The sequence below is a fragment of the Lagenorhynchus albirostris genome, chromosome 1, assembly GCF_949774975.1.
Source record: "Lagenorhynchus albirostris chromosome 1, mLagAlb1.1, whole genome shotgun sequence".
Taxonomy (NCBI): Eukaryota; Metazoa; Chordata; class Mammalia; order Artiodactyla; family Delphinidae; genus Lagenorhynchus; species Lagenorhynchus albirostris.
The window spans coordinates 128730666-128753818 of NC_083095.1; the positions used below are offsets into that span (position 1 = coordinate 128730666).

At 35.0% G+C, this 23153-nt stretch overlaps 1 protein-coding gene across 3 annotated transcripts in view; it reads left to right on the forward strand.

Annotated features, from left to right (window-relative positions):
• LRRC49 (leucine rich repeat containing 49) overlaps positions 1-23153 on the forward strand; it is a 127995-nt gene that overhangs the window by 18357 nt on the left and 86485 nt on the right. For 2 of the 3 annotated variants that reach the window (XM_060169836.1, XM_060169845.1), the window contains 2 exons: positions 4268-4411; positions 18403-18464. In XM_060169836.1, the coding sequence (XP_060025819.1) occupies positions 4268-4411; positions 18403-18464 (206 nt within the window). Of the gene's footprint in view, positions 1-4267; positions 4412-15619; positions 15637-18402; positions 18465-23153 lie in introns of those variants that run through there. The other variant, XM_060169855.1, reaches the window with a different exon arrangement.

The window sequence follows — 23153 nt, forward strand, 5'->3', positions numbered from 1 at the left end:
ATCTATTTTGACTACATAGCTGTAGTTTATCTTTATTGTTGTATGTTCCATGGTTTGATTATACAGAAACCTTTTTCTCTGTTTTATTATTGATAGACATTTGGGTTGATTCCTTTTTGTTTGTTTGGGTTTTGTTTCCTATTAGGATAGTACTTCTAACAACATTCTTGTACATGTTTCTTCCATACATCATATGTACTCTAGGGTATATATCTAGGAGTGAAACTGATGGGTCACAGGTTATTTAAATGTGTAACTTTAAAAGTTAATGCCAAATTGTCTTCCAAAGTGATTGTACCAGTTTATACTCCCACCAGTAACACATAATAGATCCTGTTGCTTCACATCCTTTTCAACATTTGGAATTTTCAGACTTCTTAATTTTTGCCAATTGAATTGGTATAAAGTGGTGTTCCCTTATAGTTTTGATTTCTAATTCCCTGATTACTATATAACCTTGGATCATTATTCCATTTGATTAGTTTGTCTACCCATATATTTGTCTGTCTTAATTTCTCTGTCTGGTTTGTTATGTTCCCTCTCCTTATTCTTCTCTTGCAGAGCATCTTGGCTGTTTTTTAACCCTTTGCTCTTACATTTAAATTTTAGTCTTTGTAATATGAGTACTTATTTATAAATAGCTACATGAGCTACATACTCATGCAGAAGGTAAAACCTCTCCTGAGGTGGTAAGTGTACATGTTGGGGTGATCTGTGGTCCCTGCCTGTTGAGAACAAATCTCCCACTTGCTGGGAGATTGGTCAGGTGTAAACCTCAGTGTGATCTCTTTAGGCCTTCTAATAGCTGTTAGTCCTAATTGTTTTGTTGAAAATCTAATATAATTAATAAAACCTTGATAGATGTATTAGATAGGCCACATCTGCTAGGTTCTAATCTCATCCCAGCCCCATCTATATGTCTGCCTGTGTGTGCACTCAGACGGAGGAGTGTTGATGTCTGGGAATTGTCCAACTCTGCAGGCTGGTTAGTATCACTCTAGTAGAGGGAAAGTTACCCAGTTAGTTAGATGGTGGTGGAAGAGGAAGAAGAATTAGAGTCTTGTCAGTAAGAGAGCATCATATATAAAGGCACTGAGACTAAAAACAACATGATAGGTATGTTTTACTTCTGGAGAATTTAGCACCTGTTGAGGGATGGTGAGAGATGAGGCAAGAGAGGTAGGTTTAAGGCCAGACTGTGGAAGGCTTTATATGCCATAGTAAGGAATTGCTATTTTATCTTTCTGTAACTCACTATTTTAAATGCCATTCATCAGTATAAGTGAAACATTTTATGGTAGCAATATTTTTCTTAAGTTTATTTTAAAATGTATATATGAGAAATAAGATTTATGTGGTTTTTATATTATAATATACCTTTAAGAATTCATGGGCATTACCCAAGAGCTATAAAAGCAACTGGTAAATGGATAATGTATCACTTGGTCTAAATATTAGACCAAGTCACCTTGTTACCTTGTTAGCTGACCTGTGTTATGTGTTAAATGAAAATCTGAGTCTTGTTTCAAATATTTAAATCCAATAAACAAAAATTTGGAGTATTTCAAAGCAAAGACAGTCTTGGTGACTAAAAAGTCAGGAGATAGATTATTCAAGTTGAAGCAACGTGCAACTCTAAAAAAATAGCATCAGGTAGTTAAAAAACTAAAAGAAAATTAACTGACTTTTTTGTGTTTTGAATTTACTCCATTGGAAATAAAAATGGTACGTGATGTACATTGTGAAATGAAATATAATTGGTTTATGGATGTGAAAACATTGATAGGAATAGTGATAGTGTTCAAGAAACAGATTGGAGAATGTAAAGAGTTGAGGGGAGGTGAAACTGGAGACAGAACAGCTGAGAGACTAATTCAATAATCTTGGTGAGAAGTGATGGCAACTTAAAGTTGTAGCGATAGAGATATAACAAGGGGGCAGATTGGATAAATATTTAAAAAGTAAAAACATTAAGGTTTAGCAATTGATTGTATGTGAGTAGTAAAGAATACCGAGGAATATGAGAGGTTGACTCTCAATTTATGACCTAGATTTTTTTTGTCTACCAGAAAATGTTCTCTTGGTAAACACTTGCTTTAACATGGACACAAATGTGCTTCAAAAAGAATCTTTTCTTTCAGTGACATCTTTTCCTTCAGGGAGAGCTGACTCCTTCTGTGGTTGCTTGCCTGGAAGCAGATGTCTTTCCTATTGCTGAGTAGGAAGGTTGTTTTTATCCAGATAGAGCAGTCTGGGTTACTAGTATTCACATACATAAGACTGGAGTATCCAGCTTTCCTAGACATACTAAAAAGCTCTGCTGTCTACCTTGAGACTCTCTCTTATCAGTGTGACCAAGATTAGGCTTTTGAACATTCCTATCATCTCTTCTTCTGGCTGTGAAATTTATTAACTGATCAAGAACGCTGCTCTCACCCTACACCACCTTTTTTCTGAAATTTCTGTCATTTGCTCTATGCCTGTGACTTTGTCCCTGGCTGCAACAAGTAACAGACTATTCCATCAGAGATGCTGCACACAATTCTGACCTGTCTGATTGCAAACCAAGAAGCTGAACAATATCCCCAGTGACTTTTTTTAAATTACAGATTGATACCTATATATAAGAGTTAACAACCTTTCTTTTCAGAGTGACCAAACTAAAACGTAGGCATTCTAATTATGTGTCCCACCAGGACCAAATAGAATTGGAGAAAGGTAGTTTTCTAAAAGAAATGTCCCAGGATTATTAGCAGAAGGGAGAATACACCATATACAGGTTATGTACCCCTTCATTCTGTATACTTATCTTTCTTGAGTTCAGAAAAGCTTTATGTATATATTTATGTATATATTTACATATTGCTTTGCCATATACCTATCTCTATTTTTTTAGTATTTTAGTAGAATTTCTCAAGCTTATGCTGTTATTATTGATTTTCTACAGTGTCTATTTTACTTTTTGCTGATTCTATACATTTTAAATTCTGTCACCTATTTAGTTTTGAAATGTTTTTGTCTATGTCTTACTGTACAGTTCTGTAATCTGCAAATACTGATAATCTTGTTTCTTCTTTTACAGATTTTATTTTCATTTTACATTAGTTACACCAAAAATCTCAGGACAAATTTTAAAGCATGATCATATATTATCTTTATATATTATTGAATTTGTGGTAAATATACTTAGGTTTCTCCTCTTGAATGTAGGTGAAATCTAGACGGCATTTCTCGAATATAAGAGAAGGTCCAAACAATATCATAGAAAACTGGACTATAAATCTTAAAAAAAAGGTTATTTTAGCCAATATCTGCTTTGAAGTGTTAAATAGAAATTTTCAAATAATATTGTGATGGCAATACAGATGAGAAAATTAATCTTCAGTGATTGTGAAATTTGTTTTAATGTTCAGAAGAAAAGTGTTGTGTGTAACTCATTGTTGCTTAAGTACATTACATTAAAAGGTTGAAGCCCTCTGCAAGAAGCCCTATTTCTGGGTCATGTAGAAACTCATCCCGTTGTGCTACGCTTGTTGTATTACAGTAGTGGGGCTGAAAATCATGTTGAGCTCTCATCATTTCATGGGCTATACCCTTTAACTTATCCTTACTTGTGCAACTCAAATTCCTCTGCTGCAGTTCAGTGCTTATGTGCATGTGTATATTCCATAATTCAAGTCCACCATATTGTACCCTGCCTAAACATTATCTGTCTCCTCTCTTAAGCAGTTTCACTAATAAGAAATATCCATCCTCACCCTCTACTGGGGATCCTAGTTCCTTGAATCTTTTCCATTCAGACTCTTGATTGCTCTCAGGATCCTGCAGTATAAATGGACAATTAACAAGGGGAACTTGGTATCATTCCTTTTCCTTGACTTTTCTCTCAAAAAGGTAGTCTGGTTTGATCCAAACATTGTGAGCTTCTGCCTTGGGCTCACAGTTTCTATTTCACAGCTAGTACGTATATTTCTCTTTACCTTCATGGGACCTGGCACAGTGTTGGGCACTTAGAGATGCCCAAACAATGGACTTACTGATTATTTGATAAAATGCACTTACCATGGTCAAATTAAAATATGTTCTGTTAGTTAATCTTCACAAGTTAAGTAACTTCATAATATCTACAACAGAGGAAACTGGAAATAGATTTTGAAATGTCTTCATATAAACTTGTCACTGAATTCAATGACTGTGTCTTTTATTTTTATAACATGCACACCTGAGATTTATGCCTGCTAATCATCCCTTCCTCATTTTTTAACAGATTACCAAAATTGAAAATGTCAATCATTTGTGTGATTTGAGAGTTTTAAATCTTGCCAGGAACCTCTTAAGTCATGTTGATAATCTTAATGGGCTGGATTCACTAACTGAGCTTAACCTGCGACACAATCAAATCACTTTTGTGGTGAGTATTAACATGGAATCAATATATGATTTCTGGCTTTTCTTTTAAGGGAATGAAATAAATGTTATAGCATTGCTTTCTGCAAAGTAAGAATCTAAAGTAATTTAGTTTTTTTCTGAATTTAAATTGCGGATATAATTGTTAAGCTTTATAATATTTTGATTTGGGAAGTGTTGTGGTGTTTTCCATTCTAAAAGATAAATGTAAAATTAGGAGCACAAATGTTATCAGTAAATGAATCAACTAGTGGTAAATGAATACTAAATCCTTTCCTGTGTTGTTATAGGAATAGAATTAATAAGAAAGAAGGTTATTGTTGACTGAAAGTCGATAACTTGTTGCACTGAGAGGGAAAAGGCACAGAGAGGAGTGGTTGAGGGCTTTGAAGACATGCATAAATATCATATTCTTTGCAGTTTTTCAAAGGCAGCTTGGTATGGTGGAAAGAGCATTGTTACATAGGATATGAGAGGCTAAGTGCAGGTCTGCTTCAGCTCTCATTATCTGTGTGACCTTGGGTAAATCACTTTAACTCTGTAAGCCTCAGATTACTTTAAAATGAGGACATAGGGCTAGATCATCTCTAGAGTCCTTTTTGGCTTGCTGGCTCTGAAGAAGGATATAAATATGGTAGAAAGCTGGCATGTGAGCAGAAGGAAGAGTTGGCATTGTGGGGACAAAACTATAGAAAGGCTACTCTGGAACTCTGAGGATGAACTTCATTAGATTTATAATTTTATTCAAGTTTAGCAACTAAATAACAGCTTGATGCTCAGGTATTTTGAACTTGTGCATGTATGAAGAGCTCTAGAAATACGACTTTCAGCTGTACGACATGATACAGGCCAAGAAGACATCTGAGGATTTATAAAAACATTTGTTCTTTTAACAAGTTTTCTTTGTTTACATGCAATAGAAAAACTACATTACGTTTTCTTTGGGTATCATTTAAGCACTTTTAAAGGTAAAATCTGATTCTTAACTTTTTCAAGACATTGAGTTCCTTAGTAAATAGTTAAATGTACTGTAAGTGGTACACTGGAAAAAGCTGGGAGACAGATGATGCCTTATCTCTAGGCCTCATTTTACAGATTGGTTTCATTTTGAAATTTTCCCAGAAAGTCTGAGCCAAGTAATGCTCATATCTTCTAGGAGGTTGGGATCATTTCAGAACCTTCTCTAAGACATGGATTTACCCCAGAACCTCTAAATTCTGCCAGCTCTTTCCCCAGATTGGATTTAAATATTGGAAATGGCTTGTTTATTTTAAAAGACACCCATATTAATCTGTTACATTGCTGTCTCTAGAACTGTTCAGACTGGACTTAATCTGTCCTAGGGACATTGGGTATGGTAACAATCCAAAAAGCTTTGGTAGAGTGGAGTACAGAAATCTATTGGCCTTAGCATATTCCTGTCTATGTTTTGTCTTTCATTTGGAAAATGTATTATACACATCCAGGAATTTGCTTACTGAATTTTCTATTGAGTATTATGTCTGATCATTACTGTTTATAGATTAGGCAGCAGTAAACATGGAAAAGGAAATTGTCTTAATTTCTAAAAGTGAAAAAGATTTATTAAGTATACATATGGTATAATTATGATAATAAGTATCATGCATATTAATTGATTGGATATTGTTAATATATGTGTAAGAAAAGATCAGAAACTTTTCCAGCTCTATTTCTTTTTTTTTTTTTGTGGTACGCGGGCGTCTCACTGTTGTGGTCTCTCCCATTGCGGAGCACAGGTTCCGGACGCGCAGGCTCAGCAGCCATGGCTCACGGGCCCAGCCGCTCTGTGGCATGTGGGATCCTCCTGGACCGGGGCACGAACCCATGTCTCCTGCATCGGCAGGCGGACTCTCAACTACTGCACCTCTAGGGAAGCCCTCTATTTCTTTTTTGAAGCATCCTTTTCCTAAAAGAGCCAAGAGACTTTTAAATCTGAGGATTCTTTTTTTTTTTTTTAACTGTCTCTTCTTTTTTCCAGGGTCAGTTATCATACTAATTCTTTTTGCTTTTTTTTCTCTTATGGTTTTGATTTTCCTCAATAGCTGGTAATCCTTAAATGAAGGACTATGTTAAGGAGTGGCTGGCTCTCCTGTGCAGCTGAATAGGTCTTTTTAACCATAAAATCTCTCCCTAGAATGATCACTAGATTTGTGTAAGCTGTTGAATCCCACACATTGGCAGACCTCCCTTTAGCGTGAGTGGAAGGGAATAGGCAGCCTCACTGTGTAATGCCAAAATAAGAAAAACTACTTTGTGTATGTGTGTGGGTGTGGGTAAGAAGGACTTCAGTAAGTTTCGTGCCAGCTGAAATTGCCATTCCTTTTCCCCCTTTGGTTCTACTGTAGCAGTTATTAACCATCTCCATAGATAAAATACCCATGCTGTCCATCCTTCCTTGATACTGTTTGTTAGAGAACAGATCCTGAGGCTTTAGCTGAGGTTTTCTTCAGCCAGCTGCTCTTTACCCAATGCGTGTGTGCATGGCAGGGGTGGGAGCGGGCTGGGGGTGGGGTGGGTTTGCTGGTGTTCCAGGAATGGCTGTTGAGTAGACATCTTTAATAACACATCTACTTGATTAGCCACAGTTACCCATAGTCCATGCCTGTTCTTTGTATGTACTGACTCTGAGCGTGGAAGATGGCATTCTTTTGGAAGGAATCGCTGCATTTGCAGTGCAGCGTCTCTCCTGCCAGTTCTGAGCCGCAGTTTTCTCTGTTCAGGGTTATCTCCAATAAGATCCTATCTGCTTTCCACCTTCCTGAAATTCATCAAAAATATTGATCTATTAATAGCTCTCTTGTTTAAATCATGTCCATGCTTTCACTCATTTTGTGTATTTTATGTTTGTTTCACCCATTGAATCTTGGGAAGGAGATGAAACAAAGGCATTATCTACTTTACCATCTTATCAGAAACCTTCTTCACTGGTATTTTCTATATAGAAAAGTCATTGTTTATTGTATTAAATTCACTGATCTTTTTCTTGGAAACTTTATAAATTTCTAGCCAAATGTCTTTTAAGTTTATATGGTATCTTTCCCTTTTAAAAAACTATGAAACATTTCAGACATTCCCAAAGAATAGGAAATAATATTACAAACATTTGTATGTCCACCAATGAACTTAATAAATAAAAACCTTTTAAATATATTTGAGGCCTACTATGTAACCCTCCTCCAACACATTCCCTCCCTCCTTTGCAGAGGTAACCACAGTTATGAATTTGGTGTTTATTCCTATGCATGTCTTTTTCCTTTTCCTGTATATATCCCTAAACAATCCCATATATATACCCCTAAACAATGAAATCATTATTTTGCATGCTTTTAAGTGTTCTGTAAATGATATCATCAAACTGTACATATCTTCTGTAAGTTACTTTTATTATGCTTTGAGATTTATCTATGTTGATACCTGTAGCTCCAGTTCACTAATTTCCATTGTTATATAGTATCCCACTGTGTGATTGTAACTAAATATTTATTCTTCTCTTTATGGACATTAATATTATTTCTAATTTTTTGTTGTTAAGAAGAAATAACATTTTTGTACATCTTTTTTGTGCATAATTATAACAATTTCTCCAGGACAGTGTCTTTCAGACATTTTTTACCCATAATCTATGGTAGTAAATAAAATTTACATTGAAACCCAGTAATTAAATACATATTTATATGAGTACATTATAAATAATGGAAACAAGCATTTCATGACTATACCTACCCTTACTGCAATCCATTCTGGTATATCCTAGTCTATTCTATCTCATTAAAAAATGTTGGTCTCACAAAAAGTTAGTCTCAATCTACTGAATTGATTTCTTGACGAATGAAAAATTAGTTGCAACCTGCATGTGAAAAATAATGCTCAGTGGTGGATACTTGGGAGAAGCATTGCTGGGTGCCAGGATTATGCACATCATTTCATTTTATCAGCTAGCACCACGTTTTTCTCAAAGTGTTTGTACCAAATTACATTCCCATCAGCATTACCCGAGGGTTCCTTTAACCTCACAACCTTAGTGACACTTGATGTTGTCAGACCTTTTCATTTCTGCCAGTCTTGTAACTATAAAATTGTATATATTATATTGAGATTTTAATTTTAATTTCCAATGAGATTGAATGCCTTTCATCTTTTTTTCATTTTTGATATTGAGATTGCCTCTTCTGCAAATAGCCTTACCCTTTGCCCACTGTAATAACTTTTTTCTTCTTTTTCATATTGATCTGTAGTATTTCTTTTGTTTCTGCTGTCTTTTGAGAAACAGAAGTAAAAATCATCAATAGTTTCCTTTATTGTTTCTTCTTTTTGTTTGAAAAATCCTTTCTTATGGGCTGAGGACATAAAGGTATTTTTCTGTGTTGTCTAACAAGAGTTTTAAAGTTATTCTTCACATAGAGGTGTTTCATCTATTTGGAATTCACTTTTGCTTGTGATGTGCAGTTGAAATCCAATTTCTTTTTTTTTTTTTCTCATGGATTACCAATTGTCCCAGCACGTTTTATTGAAAAGTGAATTATTTTTGTTCTTCCCGCTCCCCTTGGCAGTATCTTAATTTAGCAAATTAAATATCCACACATGCATGGGTCTGTGCCTGGCCTCTCTGGTCTGTTTATTTGGTCTCTATCCATGTTCCAATATAACACTGTCATAATAACTATAACTTTCTCTTATGTTCTAAGAGCTAGTAGAATGAGGTCCCCAATCTTCCTTTCCCTTTCCTTCCTTTCCCAGCCTTCCTTCCTTTAAAAAAAAATTATCTTGGTCTTTTCTTTTTCTGTATACACTCTGAAAATAGCATGTTAAGTTTCACGAATAACCCTACTGGTCTGTTTGATTGGACTATCTTTTAAATTGAAGACAGCTGACGTTTTTATGACATTGCAGGCTCAATATCGTAATGTGAACATGGTATATTAATATGAATGGCATAGTATGACTAGAGCACATTTCTCAATTCATATGTCTCATCTGATGATTTTTATGCTTTTCTCCATAGAACACTTATTTGTTTTTTGTTAGATATCTTCCATATATCTTATACTTTTTTGTTGTCATTGTAAATTTTTTTGGTCAGAAATAGATTTCTTACTGTTATTAGTATATGGAACCACAGTTGGTTCATTGACCTTAAATCCAGAAACCTTGCTCAGACACTTAACAATTCTAATAGTGTGTCTGTAGATTACCTTAGATTTTCTGGTTAGACAATTATAATTTTTTTTGAACAATGGTAGTTTTTCTTTAATCATTATATATTTTGTTTCTACTTATTTGATTGAGCTAGACTGAAGTTTGATTTAACCTTTAGTACAAAGTTGAATAAAGAAACAAAAGTGGTCATCCTTGCCTTATTCCTGATTTTAAAGGAAATGCGTCACTATGTTTGCTAACTGCCATTTATCAGTCTGAAGAAATTGTCCTCTATTTTTAGTTTGCTTAGAGTTTATATTATGAATGGTTGTTGGATTTTATTCAATAATTTTTCTACAATCCTTAGACTGATCATATGGATTCTTCTTTAATCTTAATTTTGAAAATTATATTACAAGATTTTTGTAATGATAAGTCATTCTAGCATTTTGGGTTGTTATGTATGTTATGGGCTATATAGCATACACATTCCTTTTTTGTTTGCTAATATTTGATTCACAATATTCACAACTATGTTAATAAATGATATTGGCCTGTAATTTCTTTTTATTGTTTTTTTCTGCTATCAAGGTCATACTGACCTCATAAAATAAGTTGAAGAGTGCTTCCTGTTTTAATATTCTGTGATTCCCTATTTTGATTTCCTGTTTGGTATAAATCTCAGCTTATATGAGATAAAGATGATCTGTTCCTTGAGTATTTTGGTAGAATTTTTCTTGTAAAATAGTCTGCATGGTTTTAAACCGTTGACTCAGTGTAATAGTGGACATCAGTTTTGATACGTTGTAGTTTCCTTTCATCTAAATTCTTATTTTATTTTTTGACTGCTCTATCTATAGTCTTGTTCCTCTTGTGACTTCTAATAATGCTTATTTATACTTTCTTTTTTCTTGATCAGTATTGTCTGAAGTTTATCTTACTAGTAGTTTCAAAGAACCAGCTTTTAGCTTTCTTGAACCCCTCTTACAGCTTTTAAAAATATTATTTTTTTGACTTTTGTTCTTATCTTTCTTAGTTCCTCTATTTAAAAATTTTTCTCTCTAAAGTTTTGTGTTAGGTATTTGATACATTGGTTTTCAGTCTTTTTTATTTTTTGATGTAAGCATATAAGGCTATAAATTTCCCTCTAACTGCCACTTCAGCTTCTTCAAAGAAGTTTTGAAATTTAGTATTTTTATTATTATTTAGTTCTAAATATTTGCTAAGTTCCATTATTTCTTTGATCCAAGTGCATAGTTAAAAGTGTATTTAAACTTTTTGATATGTATGGATTTATTACTCTTTTTTTGTCATTCTTTTCTAATTTAATTGCATTGTGGCCAGTGAATGTTGATTATATGTAATTGGTTTGTGTTAAGGTTTGCTTTATTGCCTAGTGTGCAGTTACTATTTATAGTCAATACTTACTATCAGTATATTTGCCTAGTACGTGGTCAGTATTGAAAGCTATGTTTCTAGGTGCTTACAAGATTTAAATTGATGTATCTTCCTGGTAGATTGTTTCTTTTATAATTATGTATTAACTGCCTTTATTACTAACTCCTTCATTTTGTAAGTATTTTATCAGCGTGGGCTACATGCCAAGCACTGTTCTAAGTATGTAGTATATATCATGAAGCTAACAATACTTCTTGCCTTAACATTTATTTAGTCTAATGTTAATATCAGCTTTCTTTTGGTTGTTTTTTTCCTGGTATATGTTTTTGATCCCTTAACCTTTTTAAAATTTAAAATTTTGACATAATTTCAGAAACTGCTGCAGCAATAGTATAAAGAATTCCCAGTACCCTTCACTCAGAGTCCTTAAATGATAACATTTTAGTACATTTGCTTTATCCTCTCTCTTGATCATTCTCTTTTTTCCCTTCTCTTTATAACTACCAATCTCTCTCTCTATGTATATATTTTATACATATAAATATATATGTATAAAATATATATATATTTTTTCTGAACCATTTAAAAGTTGTAGACATAATGCTTCTTTATTTTCATATACTTTAGTGTGTATTTCCTAAAAACAAGGAATTCTTTTACATAACCATATTATCAAAATCAAGAAATTAACATTGATCTGATACTAATATCAGATCTATAGTTCCCATTCAGATTTTCCCAATTATCTCAGTAGTGTCCTTTATAGCAAAAGAAAATCCAAGATCATACATTGCATTCAATTTGGTTTTTTTTTTTTTTTTTGCGCGGTACGCGGTCCTCTCACTGTTGTGGTTTTTCCCGTTGCGGAGCACAGGCTCCGGATGCGCAGGCTCAGCGGCCATGGCTCACGGGCCCAGCCGCTCCGCGGCATGTGGGATCTTCTGGGACCGGGGCACGAACCTGTGTACCCTGCATCGGCAGGTGGACTCCCAACCACTGCGCCACCAGGGAAGCCCCGGTATTTCCAATTTTTGGCTCTAACAAATAAAGCTGCTATGAATATTCTTGTGGTCTTTTGTTTATATATTTACTTTGGTGGACATATACTCTTATTTCTGTTACATAAATATGTAGGTGTATCATTACTGAGCCATGAGGTAGCTGGGTGTCTAAATTTATTAGAAACTGCTAAACAGTTTTATAAAGTGATTATACCATTTTACACTCCCACCAGCAATAAGTGAGAATTCTAATTGCTCCACATCCTTGCCAACATTTGACATTGACAGTCTTTATAAGTTTAGTGATACTATGATTTTCATTGTAGTTTTAATTTGCAGTTACTTAGTGACTAATGATACTGAGCGTCTCTCCAATTACTTATTGGCCATCCTGGCATATCCCTTTGTGAAGTATCAGTTCAAGTCTTTTGCCCATTTAAAGAAAATGGGTTATCTTTTTATCCTTGAGTGTGGTGGATCTTTATTCTAGATTCAGTCCTTTGTTTTATATATGTATTGAATGTATTTTCTGCATGGCTTCCTTTTTGCTTTCTTAACAATGTTTTTGATATGTAAAAGCTTTAAATTTTAGTGACATACAATTTATCAATTTGTTTTCTTTTATCATTAGTGCCTTTTTTGTCTTGTCTAGAAAGTCTTTGCTTATCCCAATATCATAAATATGTTCTCCTCTGTTTTTTTCCAGAAGGCTTATAGTTTTACCTTCGTTTTATGTCTGTCATCCACCTTTAATTAAATTTTGTGTATGGTGTGAGATGTAGAGGTCATGATTCATTTTTCCCAAATAGGGATGTCTGTTTGCTCCATTGCCTTTTATTCAAAAGACCTTGCTTTCCCCATTGAATTAAATTGGTTTCTTTTTCAAAATTGAGTTATAATCAAATGAGTCTTTTTCTGAACCTTCTATTCTGTTACATCTATTTGTCTACCATTATGCCAAGACTATACTGTTTAATAACTCTAGCTTTATAATACATGGAGATATTTGGGGAGATCATTAATTTAATGAATTTAATTTGCTTAGATTTTATGTGTGAATAAGAATGATATTTGGTTAAAAGTATGGTTAAGTAAATCTAAAAGAGCTCTTTCAGTAATAATGAAATAAAAATTCAAAGTGATATTTTATTATTGGTTAATCATAAGTTTATTTTCACCGGGTGTTACATAAAATAATTGTGAGATGGTATCTTAGATTTGATTAAATACGATAATTTTATTACCATACCTAATATTTGTGTTTTATGAATCTGCAGATTCATTTCTTTCACTAATTATGGGAACATTCTGAGCCTTTATATTTTCAAATATTGCCTTCTCCCACTTTCTCTTTTTCTACTTCTTACACACCTGCTAGACATGGTATGGACCTTCCTGTTCTAGTTTTGTTTCTTAAAATTTCCGTCATTCTTATTTTTCTCTGCTACATTTCTGCATGATTTTTACTTCTTTAATGCTATCTTTCAGTTCACTAACTTTCTCCTCAGTTTTGTCTAATCTGATTTTCAGTCCATCCATGAGTTTTTAATAATGACCATAATTTTTTGTTTCTAGAAGTTCTGCATGGATTAAAAAAAAAAAAAAAAACGCCCAGATACCTTTATTTATAGCATCTTTTTTTCCTCATGTTTTGATTCATTTTATTTCTCTAATAATTTTAAACATAGGTATTCCATAGTCTTTATCAAGTTATTATATTTTCTTAAGTTTTTGGTAATTCTACATTTGTTGCCTAAAATTTATGCTTACTCTTGCTCACAGTAATTTTTTCCCATAACTTGATCATTTGGGATCATCCAAATGCCGTAAAATCTGAATTGAGTTTGTGTCTCTCCAGTGAGTTTCGCCAGGAGTGGTGGGGGCAAGAATGCTGGGGACCCTTTTTATGAGGAGTCTTGTTAGATCATGCATGTGATGTAAATTTGAACTAAAAATTCAGATGTGGAAAGGCCTATGATTGTGAAATTGAGACGTTTTCTATTTTTCCTCATAGCTGTTATATCTAGCTCTCTTAGATTATAAAGACTAGAAATCTCTTAGTCAGGGCATCAGTGCGTGTTTATTAATCTGGTTTTTAGTTCCTTTTTATTTGGGGGGAATTACAACAGTGTATAGAAGAAAATCAGCCTGAAAGAGTAGCTTGCACCTAGATTGACTGATATCTATTGTCATGTAATGAGTAGTAAATAAATATAAAAAGTAGGTACACATATTAATGCCTTTGGATAATAGAGGCAGATAACGGACTTTTTCCATGGCAAATAAAAGTGTGATGAGTTGTTGATATGACGGTTTACACATTATTCCTCATGTCTGTGTTACAAAGTGATGGCTATAGCAAGTAGTTATTTTGGAATTAATTTTATAAAGCTTTTTATAGAAAAGAATACTTTTTTCTTTGTTTTTTTTCAAACTTATTCAGTGCTTTGTTAATAAATCTGTTTTTACGTCTCAAAATTAAAATAATTACCCATACATATTTTAACTCGGACTTTTTTGTATAACAGAATAGATAACAAAATGAGAGTAGCCGTGATTTTATTATAGTCATCTTTGTGCTCCTTGATGCGTGCCAAAGCCTCTATCTCTTCACCCTTCTTCTTCCTTATTCCTCTGCAGGAGGCTGCTCTAAAAATAGCTCCAGTAATAGATGTTCTACACATAGTCAGATTGCTGAATCATTTAGTTCTTTTGTGAAGTTTAGGAATATGGAAAACTCTCTGAGTTGAGTAGGACAAGCATGTTTCTAAAACAGCAGGTCATTATTCTTTTGAAAAATAAAGAATTATAATCCTCTCATAATCTTGTAGTAAGTAATTTTTAAGGTATTTTTAAAGGATTATATTTTTTAAATATATAAAATGGTTTTGAGTCTTACTTTAAAACATATTTTGAATGTGATTCTGGAATCGTGTTTTGTTAAATATAATAAATTTGACACTAAGAGAAGGTTAACAGAGGAGCTATAAATATTCCCCTATATGTAAATACTTTATTTCATCTTCTTTTTCTTATCTTAGGTATGTTATTGCCTCTTTGCAATAGTTTCACTGCCTGTGAAATAGTTACCTCCAGAAAAGAATTTCTGGTAGTGTTTGACACTTGACAGTGAAATAAATGTGCTGACTTTTTCTCAGTTATGAGGATTTAGCTTTCTTAAATTATCTTTAACCCCTTATTCCTCCTTTCCCAATTATTCCAAAATAATTATATATATTTTTGATAAGCAGATTATTGAGTGCTGGCTTCCCCAAAGTGGCACCAGAATAACCTGCTGATAAAGAACAACTGAGATGATTACTTACTGGCAAGAAGAGCACATTTCCCTGCCATAGTCTTAGTCACGTCTTTAAGGGCTAAGGCAAGATGTTTATTTTTGAGATTTCTTGGGGGTCTGGTTTAAGGTGGGTCTTTCAGTGCAGTGGCTTCAGATTGATGAATCTATGATATAATAGATTAGGATTGTCTGGCACAGCAAGATGAGCTTTTCAAAGTGAATATTGGACCATTATGTTAAATTTTTGTTTTCTCTGGCATTAATAACTGTCTCACTTCTCCCATTAATTGAAGGTTCTATTGAAGTACCATTAATTAATGTCCAAACTCCCCAAGAGAACTCTAAAATTCTTCTCTGTATTGGCAAAGATCTCAGGTAATCTATGTTTCATTTTCTCTCTTCAAAGATACCCCTTCTGGAACCCTCTGTCCTCTGTCTCTAATGTAGACTGTTTGCCCTTAGGCCTTCTATGGAGATGACATCCTTGGATTTCTCTTGCCTCCCTCCAATAGTGAATCAAATTTCTGGATCTTATGTTTCTACATCTTTGGTTTACTCTCATATTAGAGCAACCATCTTCTAGTAGCTTTCAGCAATCTTTTTTTTTTTCTGTAAATAACTCATGCATAGATAATTGATACGATCAATAGGATGTTTTCTTTTTGTCTATTGTAATGCTAGAAATTCCTTACAAAGTATATCTTAGAATTGCTAGAAAAATTACAGTTACAGTTTTCTTATAGGAATGAAATTTGGAACAACAAAAATTACTGTGGGTAATTATTTTGCTTTTTAAAGTTCTGGAAAGGCTATCTACTAAACTGGTTTTGGGGTATGTGTAGTTGAATTCTGATTTTTAGTTTTTCAACTTGTGAATATTGTTTATAGCTGTATCAGGTAATGAGAGTTAATAATTTTGAAAATTTGATAAAAACTTATGGTAAAATTTTGTTTCTTAAATGAAGATAAGTACAAAACACTATAATCAAATAAACTTAAAAACCCTTTTCTCACAATTTATACCTGATGTAATTTGAGTTTATATTTTAATAGCAAAAATATTATGTCTTGAAAGGCATCTGTGTGTCTGTAGTCTTTGAAGGTGGTAGGCTGGGGCTCAAAGAGACAAGTGTATTTTTTTTTAAGGTACCTTGATTCAAAGGAGATTCCGACTACTGCTTCTCAGTTTCAACCAGTTAGATGTCAGCAAACAATGTTTATGCCCAGAAATATCTCACGTAGGTTCCAGGAAGAATTTAGGAGAAGAGGGATTCCTCAAACAGAGAAGGCTTTCAATCTGGCTGTGACTCTAAACTTCTAGAGACCAGATAGGAAGCAAGCTACCCTTTCCTTTGGAAATTAGGGCCCTGGAACAAAAAGAGGTAATCCAGCTCTCCTCCCCTCGCCCACTCTACTCTTATTCTGGGAATATCAGAGAGAGGTAGCTGGTGGAGATGATTCAAGAAGTTTGCCAATATATAGAGCCTATCACCCAGTGAGGCAAATTTGATTGTCTTACTGTTTTCTGAAGACTTATTCTTTGACCATGGTTGAAAAACTCTCAAAATCACTAACTCACATCTGTGGAACAGGCTTTTCAGGGGTGGGCCTGAGAATGGTAATGCCAAGTGAATGGTATACATAGCCAGTGTTTTGATCACTGGTAGTTGTATTTCTTTTACATGGATTAGGGTCTAAGGGGTTGAGAGAAGGTTGAAGAATGGTACACAAGGGAAGCTATGTGGGAGAATGTCTTAAGCCAGATTCATTTCTCCTACGTCCTCTCAAAAATCAGTGAGACGTGGCTCTGCCACAATTCTATCACTTTTATGTTTTCTTGGGATAACAAGCTTTTAAAAATAAATAAATGAACTGTTCATGGAAAAGCTGATCTTGTCTGTAATTTTAATGAATTGCCTGAATTTTTACTGGGTCTTGGAAATAATGGTAGTTTTAAAAGGGAGGAAGAAAAGGAGGGAGGAAAAAAGATGATGACTTATGCAAACAGTAAAACAAGTTTTGATTGGGTTTAAATATTGGTCACAATAATATTTAAAATGTACATACTTTTATTAGCATCATTCAATCTCATATAACTAGGAATTATTTTAAACAATATTGCCCTTAAAAATGAAAAACATTTAATATGAAAGTAGCACTATGTGTAGTATTTTAAAGAGCAGAGCATTGGAAGTCAGGATGACTGGAATCTTGTCCTTTCTTGGCTTCTGTATATATGACAGTATGTGTCTTGGGTCACCTTTCCACCCCTCTCCCACGCTGCCCCTGTGACAACCTCAACTGTTTACTTTTTCTTATGTGAATAATATAGGTAATTACTAAGCTTCCTCTCAAGATTCTGGTATTCCAGAATATGTCATACTTTTCAGAAGGTTTGTGTCTTTTCGCTTACTAAAATTAGTAAAAAATCATTTGGGCCCAAATATTTCAATATTTGCTAAAGGTAACTATGTTTAAACAGCAGTGTTTTGCTCAAGGGTGCTGCACCTAAACAGAACAGCATAGATTTCCAATTGTAAGAGTCTCTGATTCTTGCTTAGATTGGAATTTGTCCTTAACGATGCCCTCCGTTGTCACTTATTATGATCTACTTTTAGTGTTACAGGGGAATTGTCAGTGTACTGGTTCATTTGTAACTGAGTGGTATATTTCTGTGGGTTTGAGAATAGAGAGGTAAGTAGCTTTGAAATTCTCAGTACTGTTTGGAAAGCTGGTTGCATAAACTTAAAATTTAAAGCATTTGAGTAGCTTCTTTTTAGAAGTGAGGTTTAACAAATGTTTGGTCATACTGTATTTGTGCTACAGTTGAAATGCTGAAGTAGCATTTTGGCTCCTTTCCCAAAAGCATGCTTGAAGAGGCTAGCAGCAGCAGCATCTCCCTCTGTTCTCTTCAGTGCTTTTTACCTTGTGAGTGGTGCAGCTTGTTCTGCGGATGTACTGAAACCCTCCCATTTAATCTGCAGTGTAGAAGAATGGAGCTCCATCTCCAGTAGAAATCAGTGGTCTAGCAAGGTTGCAGTAAATAGAAATGACTATATATTTCAACAGCTGAGCAAGAAGACATTTTTTAATATTTTTCTTCTTTCAGCTGGTAAATTTTTACTTTCTGTTTCCTTCTAGAGAGATGTGGATAATTTGCCCTGCCTCCAACGTCTGTTTCTCAGCTTCAACAATATATCTACGTAAGTGGAAACTCCCAACTTGTCATTTATTAATAACTTGATTGTGTGGGTTCTAGTGCTTTAAATTAAGATTGTAAATACCTTGGAGTAATTTATTGGCATGTAAGATTTTAAGTTGGAAAATGATAGGGCTGTCTGTGACAAAGTTCTTTGTGGAAAAACAAAGCTCTTGTGTATATTAGTGACTCTGATGCTAAAATGATGAAATTAGTATAATATGTGGTTTTTATAATTATACTTTAGAGTTGTTCCTTTGTAAAACATGTACGTGGAAACTTCAACATATATTTTGCTGTCCTTTGTTTGACGCTTAACTGCACTGGTCAGTAGAATTAGAATTTCTTTCATAAATTATCATCTACAATCTGTGTAGCTACTAAGCAATTTTGACATAGCAGGCTCTGTTTGTCACTAAGCCACTTGCATATTAAGCCATAACTTCTAACTTGGTATCCCTACTTAGAGAACTAATGCAGCTAGAAGACTGTATATTAGAATATATAAATGTATAAGTTTTGTTTTCTAAAGATTTGAAGCATATCATCCTTTCTATTGTGATGACACATGATTCAGTGTCAATATGGAAGATTTCAGAACTGGAGCTGAGACGGGCAGTCAGACTTTTCAATGCAGAAGGAGTAGCTGCCCTTTCCTAATTCTCTCTTTCTCCTTTCCCTTTGCCCCTCAGTTGTTTAGTTTCACTTCAAGACTGTTCTCTGAACCTACTTTTGTAGGAGGGTCAGAACTAAGTATAAAAGTGTTGAGAGCACATCTTTTCCTGAGCTCTAGGTCTATGTTTCTGATTATGAAAAACCAGTTGAGCTTTTGCACATTTTCTGTTTGCTCTGTTTCCTATGTTAACCCCACATCCCTGTACTATATCTCTAAAAGGTAGAGATTAAGTCTGGATGGTGAATTTTGCATATAGGCGTTGTTTCAAAGGAAATACCCATAATTATTCTCTTATTACGCTTCTAAAGTTTTCTGAAAAACTTTTAATATTCTCTTCAGTTTAGGTTGAAGGCTGTTCCAGGGCTTTCATTTTCTTACTGATTGCTTTCTTTGTGTTTCTACATAGGCTTAGCCCTCTACCCTCCCCTAGTGCTTCCAGGTGATCTGCTTCTGAGGTCAAGTACATTTTCTGCTCTGTTCCTGTTGATGCCTGTGGCCCAGGAGATGGTATAGAGAATATAGTGGATCTGGGAGGAGAGTGCAAGCCTTGAAAACATTTCCATGAGCTTTACTTAAGGCATAAATATCTCAGATAGCTGGGAAAGTAGATGATCTGTAGTGATAATTATGGTATCCTCATGTCCCGAGTGTCCTGCTATAGTCCTGGCTTGATACAGTTGCCTAATTTTACAGTTCAGTGAGCCAGGAATAACATACAAGAAGAGCAGAAATAGCAGTATATAAAGGTAAAAGTACCTTTTAGGACTTTCTCCGGATTACATAGTAGGGCTTTTTGGTTTTGACCAAGTTGTTGGATTCTTAGAGGTCCATTTGCGTAAACTATTACCTGGTGGAAATTCAGAAAGTTCCAAAATGTGATGGCACCCTACTGCATTCAGAGAGCTTCAGCTTGGGATAAATAGGTACCTATTTAATGGTAGGTTGACCGTGGCCTTGGTGGACAGAACCATTTTTGTATGTTTTCCTGCAGATATTAGAACAGTGCATTTAGTTCTGCTAGTAGGCATGCAAGATATATTTAGAGAATGAATGACACATATGCACGTCTATGTATCTGAATAGAACCAGTGCCTCTGGTCAAAATATCCCTCAGAGCGTGAGGAAGGCAGAGACACGAATAGGTAATTATAATACAGTGAGTTGAACTTAGTTGTGGTAATACGCAGAGATACTAGAAAATGTAAATCACTGTGGGGAAGGGAAGTAAAGGAAGCCTTCCTAGAAGGAGATGGTCCCTGGGCTGAGCTCTAAAGCTCACTTTACCTTTAGTAAAGTGAAGGGTATTTGGACATTCCAGGTAAGGGCACAACCTGGGCAAAGTAGATGCAGAAGGCTCAGAGTGGACTCACTAGGTCCAACCTCTGGGCACCTGCAGTGAGATGCTTGCCCTTCTGCTCCCCTACCCCTATACTAGCCTCAGGTCTTCCTCCAGCTCATGGAATGCTGGAGGGACCTGCCAAAGTACATTTTATAATAATTACCCTGAGAGAAATATTCTGTGGCTAATCAAGAGGATTGGTTATATCTACTTCATTCTTCAGATGTGTTCATTTCTTTATTCAGCTCTTCTGAGGTGCTGTTGTCTGCTTGATTTGTTTTGTTTTTCTTGGCTCTCATGATCTTAATTTCCAAGTAGTCTGCATTTTTTTCTCTAATGGCTTATTCTTGTTTTATGAATGAGATAAAGTTCTTTTTTAATTTCTAAAATTTATTTTTTCCCCTGTTGCCTGTATTTGTTCTTTAAACTAAACAAAAATGCTGTCTTTCTTTTGTTCATTTGTTCTACGCTTATTTGGATGGCAGTTCTTATTTATAAATGAGAATCCGGATGAATTGTTTCCTCAACATAGGTTAGAAATATCACTGTGAATGCAAGTTATAAGGTCTCTGTCTGCAGAGGATATAGGAGGGAGGAGGAAGGATATCCACCCAGTTGGACTTTGCTTTATAATGTCCACAAGAAACTTGCCTTCTGGGAATGGGTGCTCCTTTTATGTCTTGGCCCAGATGCACTTACCCAAACCACTGCCCTTCTTCCCTCACCGTTTTCAACCTGGGGACAATTCAGGAGTCAGCTGCTTTGAGGGTGAGAGGCTGGCAAATTTTTACCAAACCCTCCGATAATTACTGGACAACTGACCCACATCTGCTGGCAACGTTTTCTGCCTCTGATCCTAGGGAATATTCTGAGGTTCTGAGGGCAACATTTACTTAACAATGATCCTGTTCATTTCAGGTTTTACTGATTCCATCTGCTTTATATCTTCCAGAAATTCCTTAGTGTTCTGGTCTCCTGATGGAACTCTTCCTGGTTTTCTAGTATTGCTAAGGATATTTTCATACTTTTATGTTCAGTCATTTCAAAGAGATTTTGAGAGGGTGGAGAAAGGTAAGAGCATGTGCTCAGGCAGCCATTCTCATAACTGTCCTTACTTTGGTGATTTCCCCAAATAGGCTACACATAAAAATATCCTTGGAAACTTTAAAAACACATAGTCCTTGGTTCACTGCTGGGTAACCTGCTCCAGTAGATTTGGAGTGGGGCCAGAGAGCTGTATGTTTTCAAGGCTTCTCAGAGAGTTCTGATGTGCAGTTTGATGCTAGATTTGGGAACCACTGAGTTATGGCACCCCAAAATAAGAATATTTGTTAACTTAAAGATTACTATTTTATGTAAAATTTCCTTTCACAAGGAAAAGCTTTTAGACAAAAATATTTTTCAGGGGTAAATATGTACTACCCTCAGGAGGTAGTTTATGATCTGTAGCCAAAACCCAGGGTGTTTCATCTCTTTTCCACAGAGGCAATGCAGAGTTCTGCTCTTCATTACTAGGTTAAGTTGTAATTGATTCTTCTTTCCTGTCTCTCTTTTCTTTCATTCTCCAACGCAGAAAGTTTTTATGAGCTTTTTTTTTTTAAACAAAGGAAGATGCATTTATAATTCTAGTGCCTTCCTTGCCTAAAAGGGAATGGTTACTACTGCTTCCAGAACTGAGGGGATGTTAGTATCATTGGGAAAGGAGTCAAATACTAGCCAAGGTCAAGTATCAGATCAGGACTCTTAGTCTCATATATTCTTTTTTTGAATTGTGGTAAAATACTCATAAAAGTACCATCTTAACCATTTTAAAGTATACAGTGCAGTGGTGTTAAATACATTTACATCCTTGTGCAGCCAATCTTCTGTTGCGCAGAACTCTTTTCATCTTGCAAAACTGAAATGTAATACCCATTAAACAATAATTCTCCATCCCTCCCTCCCCAAGCCCCTGGCAACCACCATTCTACTTTCTGTCTCTATGAATTTGACTACTCTAGGTACCTCACATAAGTGGAATCATGCAGTATTTGTCTTTTTGTGACTGGCTCATTGCCACTTAGCACGATGTCCTCAAAGTTCATCCATGTTATAGCATGTGTAAAAATTTCCTTCCTTTTTAAGGATGAATACTCATGTATGATCCTTGAGGTGGCATGGAACTAACTAGAAGAGGGAGCTGGCAGAATGAACCATGACTACCTCTTCATCCTCACTGTCTTCCCATAGTGCCCTATGAACTTGCCCTGTTCCACTGAACTTCCTTAAACATCATGCTCCCCCTTGCCCACTCAGTCTTTGCATCTACTGTGGCTTCTGACAATAACATTTTTTCTATCCTCTGTCTGTCTGAATAACACCTGTGGATGCTTTAGATCTCAGGTTAAATGACACCAAGGGTTCTCAAACTTTAATATGCCTAAGGATCATCTGGAGAGCCTGCTAAAATGCCATGCTCGGGAACCCGTCTTCCATGGATTCTAATTCAGTAGTTTTAGATGGGGCTCAGGAATTTGTATCTTTAGCAAGTCGTGCAGCTGACTTAAAAATACCGTTGGTCTGTGTTTTTCAGACTTTGAGTCAGAACCCATACAAGGATCCTAAAGTCGATTAGTCAATTTTAGTTCAAGACCAGAAAAATAAAAACTGAACAGAGAATATCAGTTTGTTAAGCATTG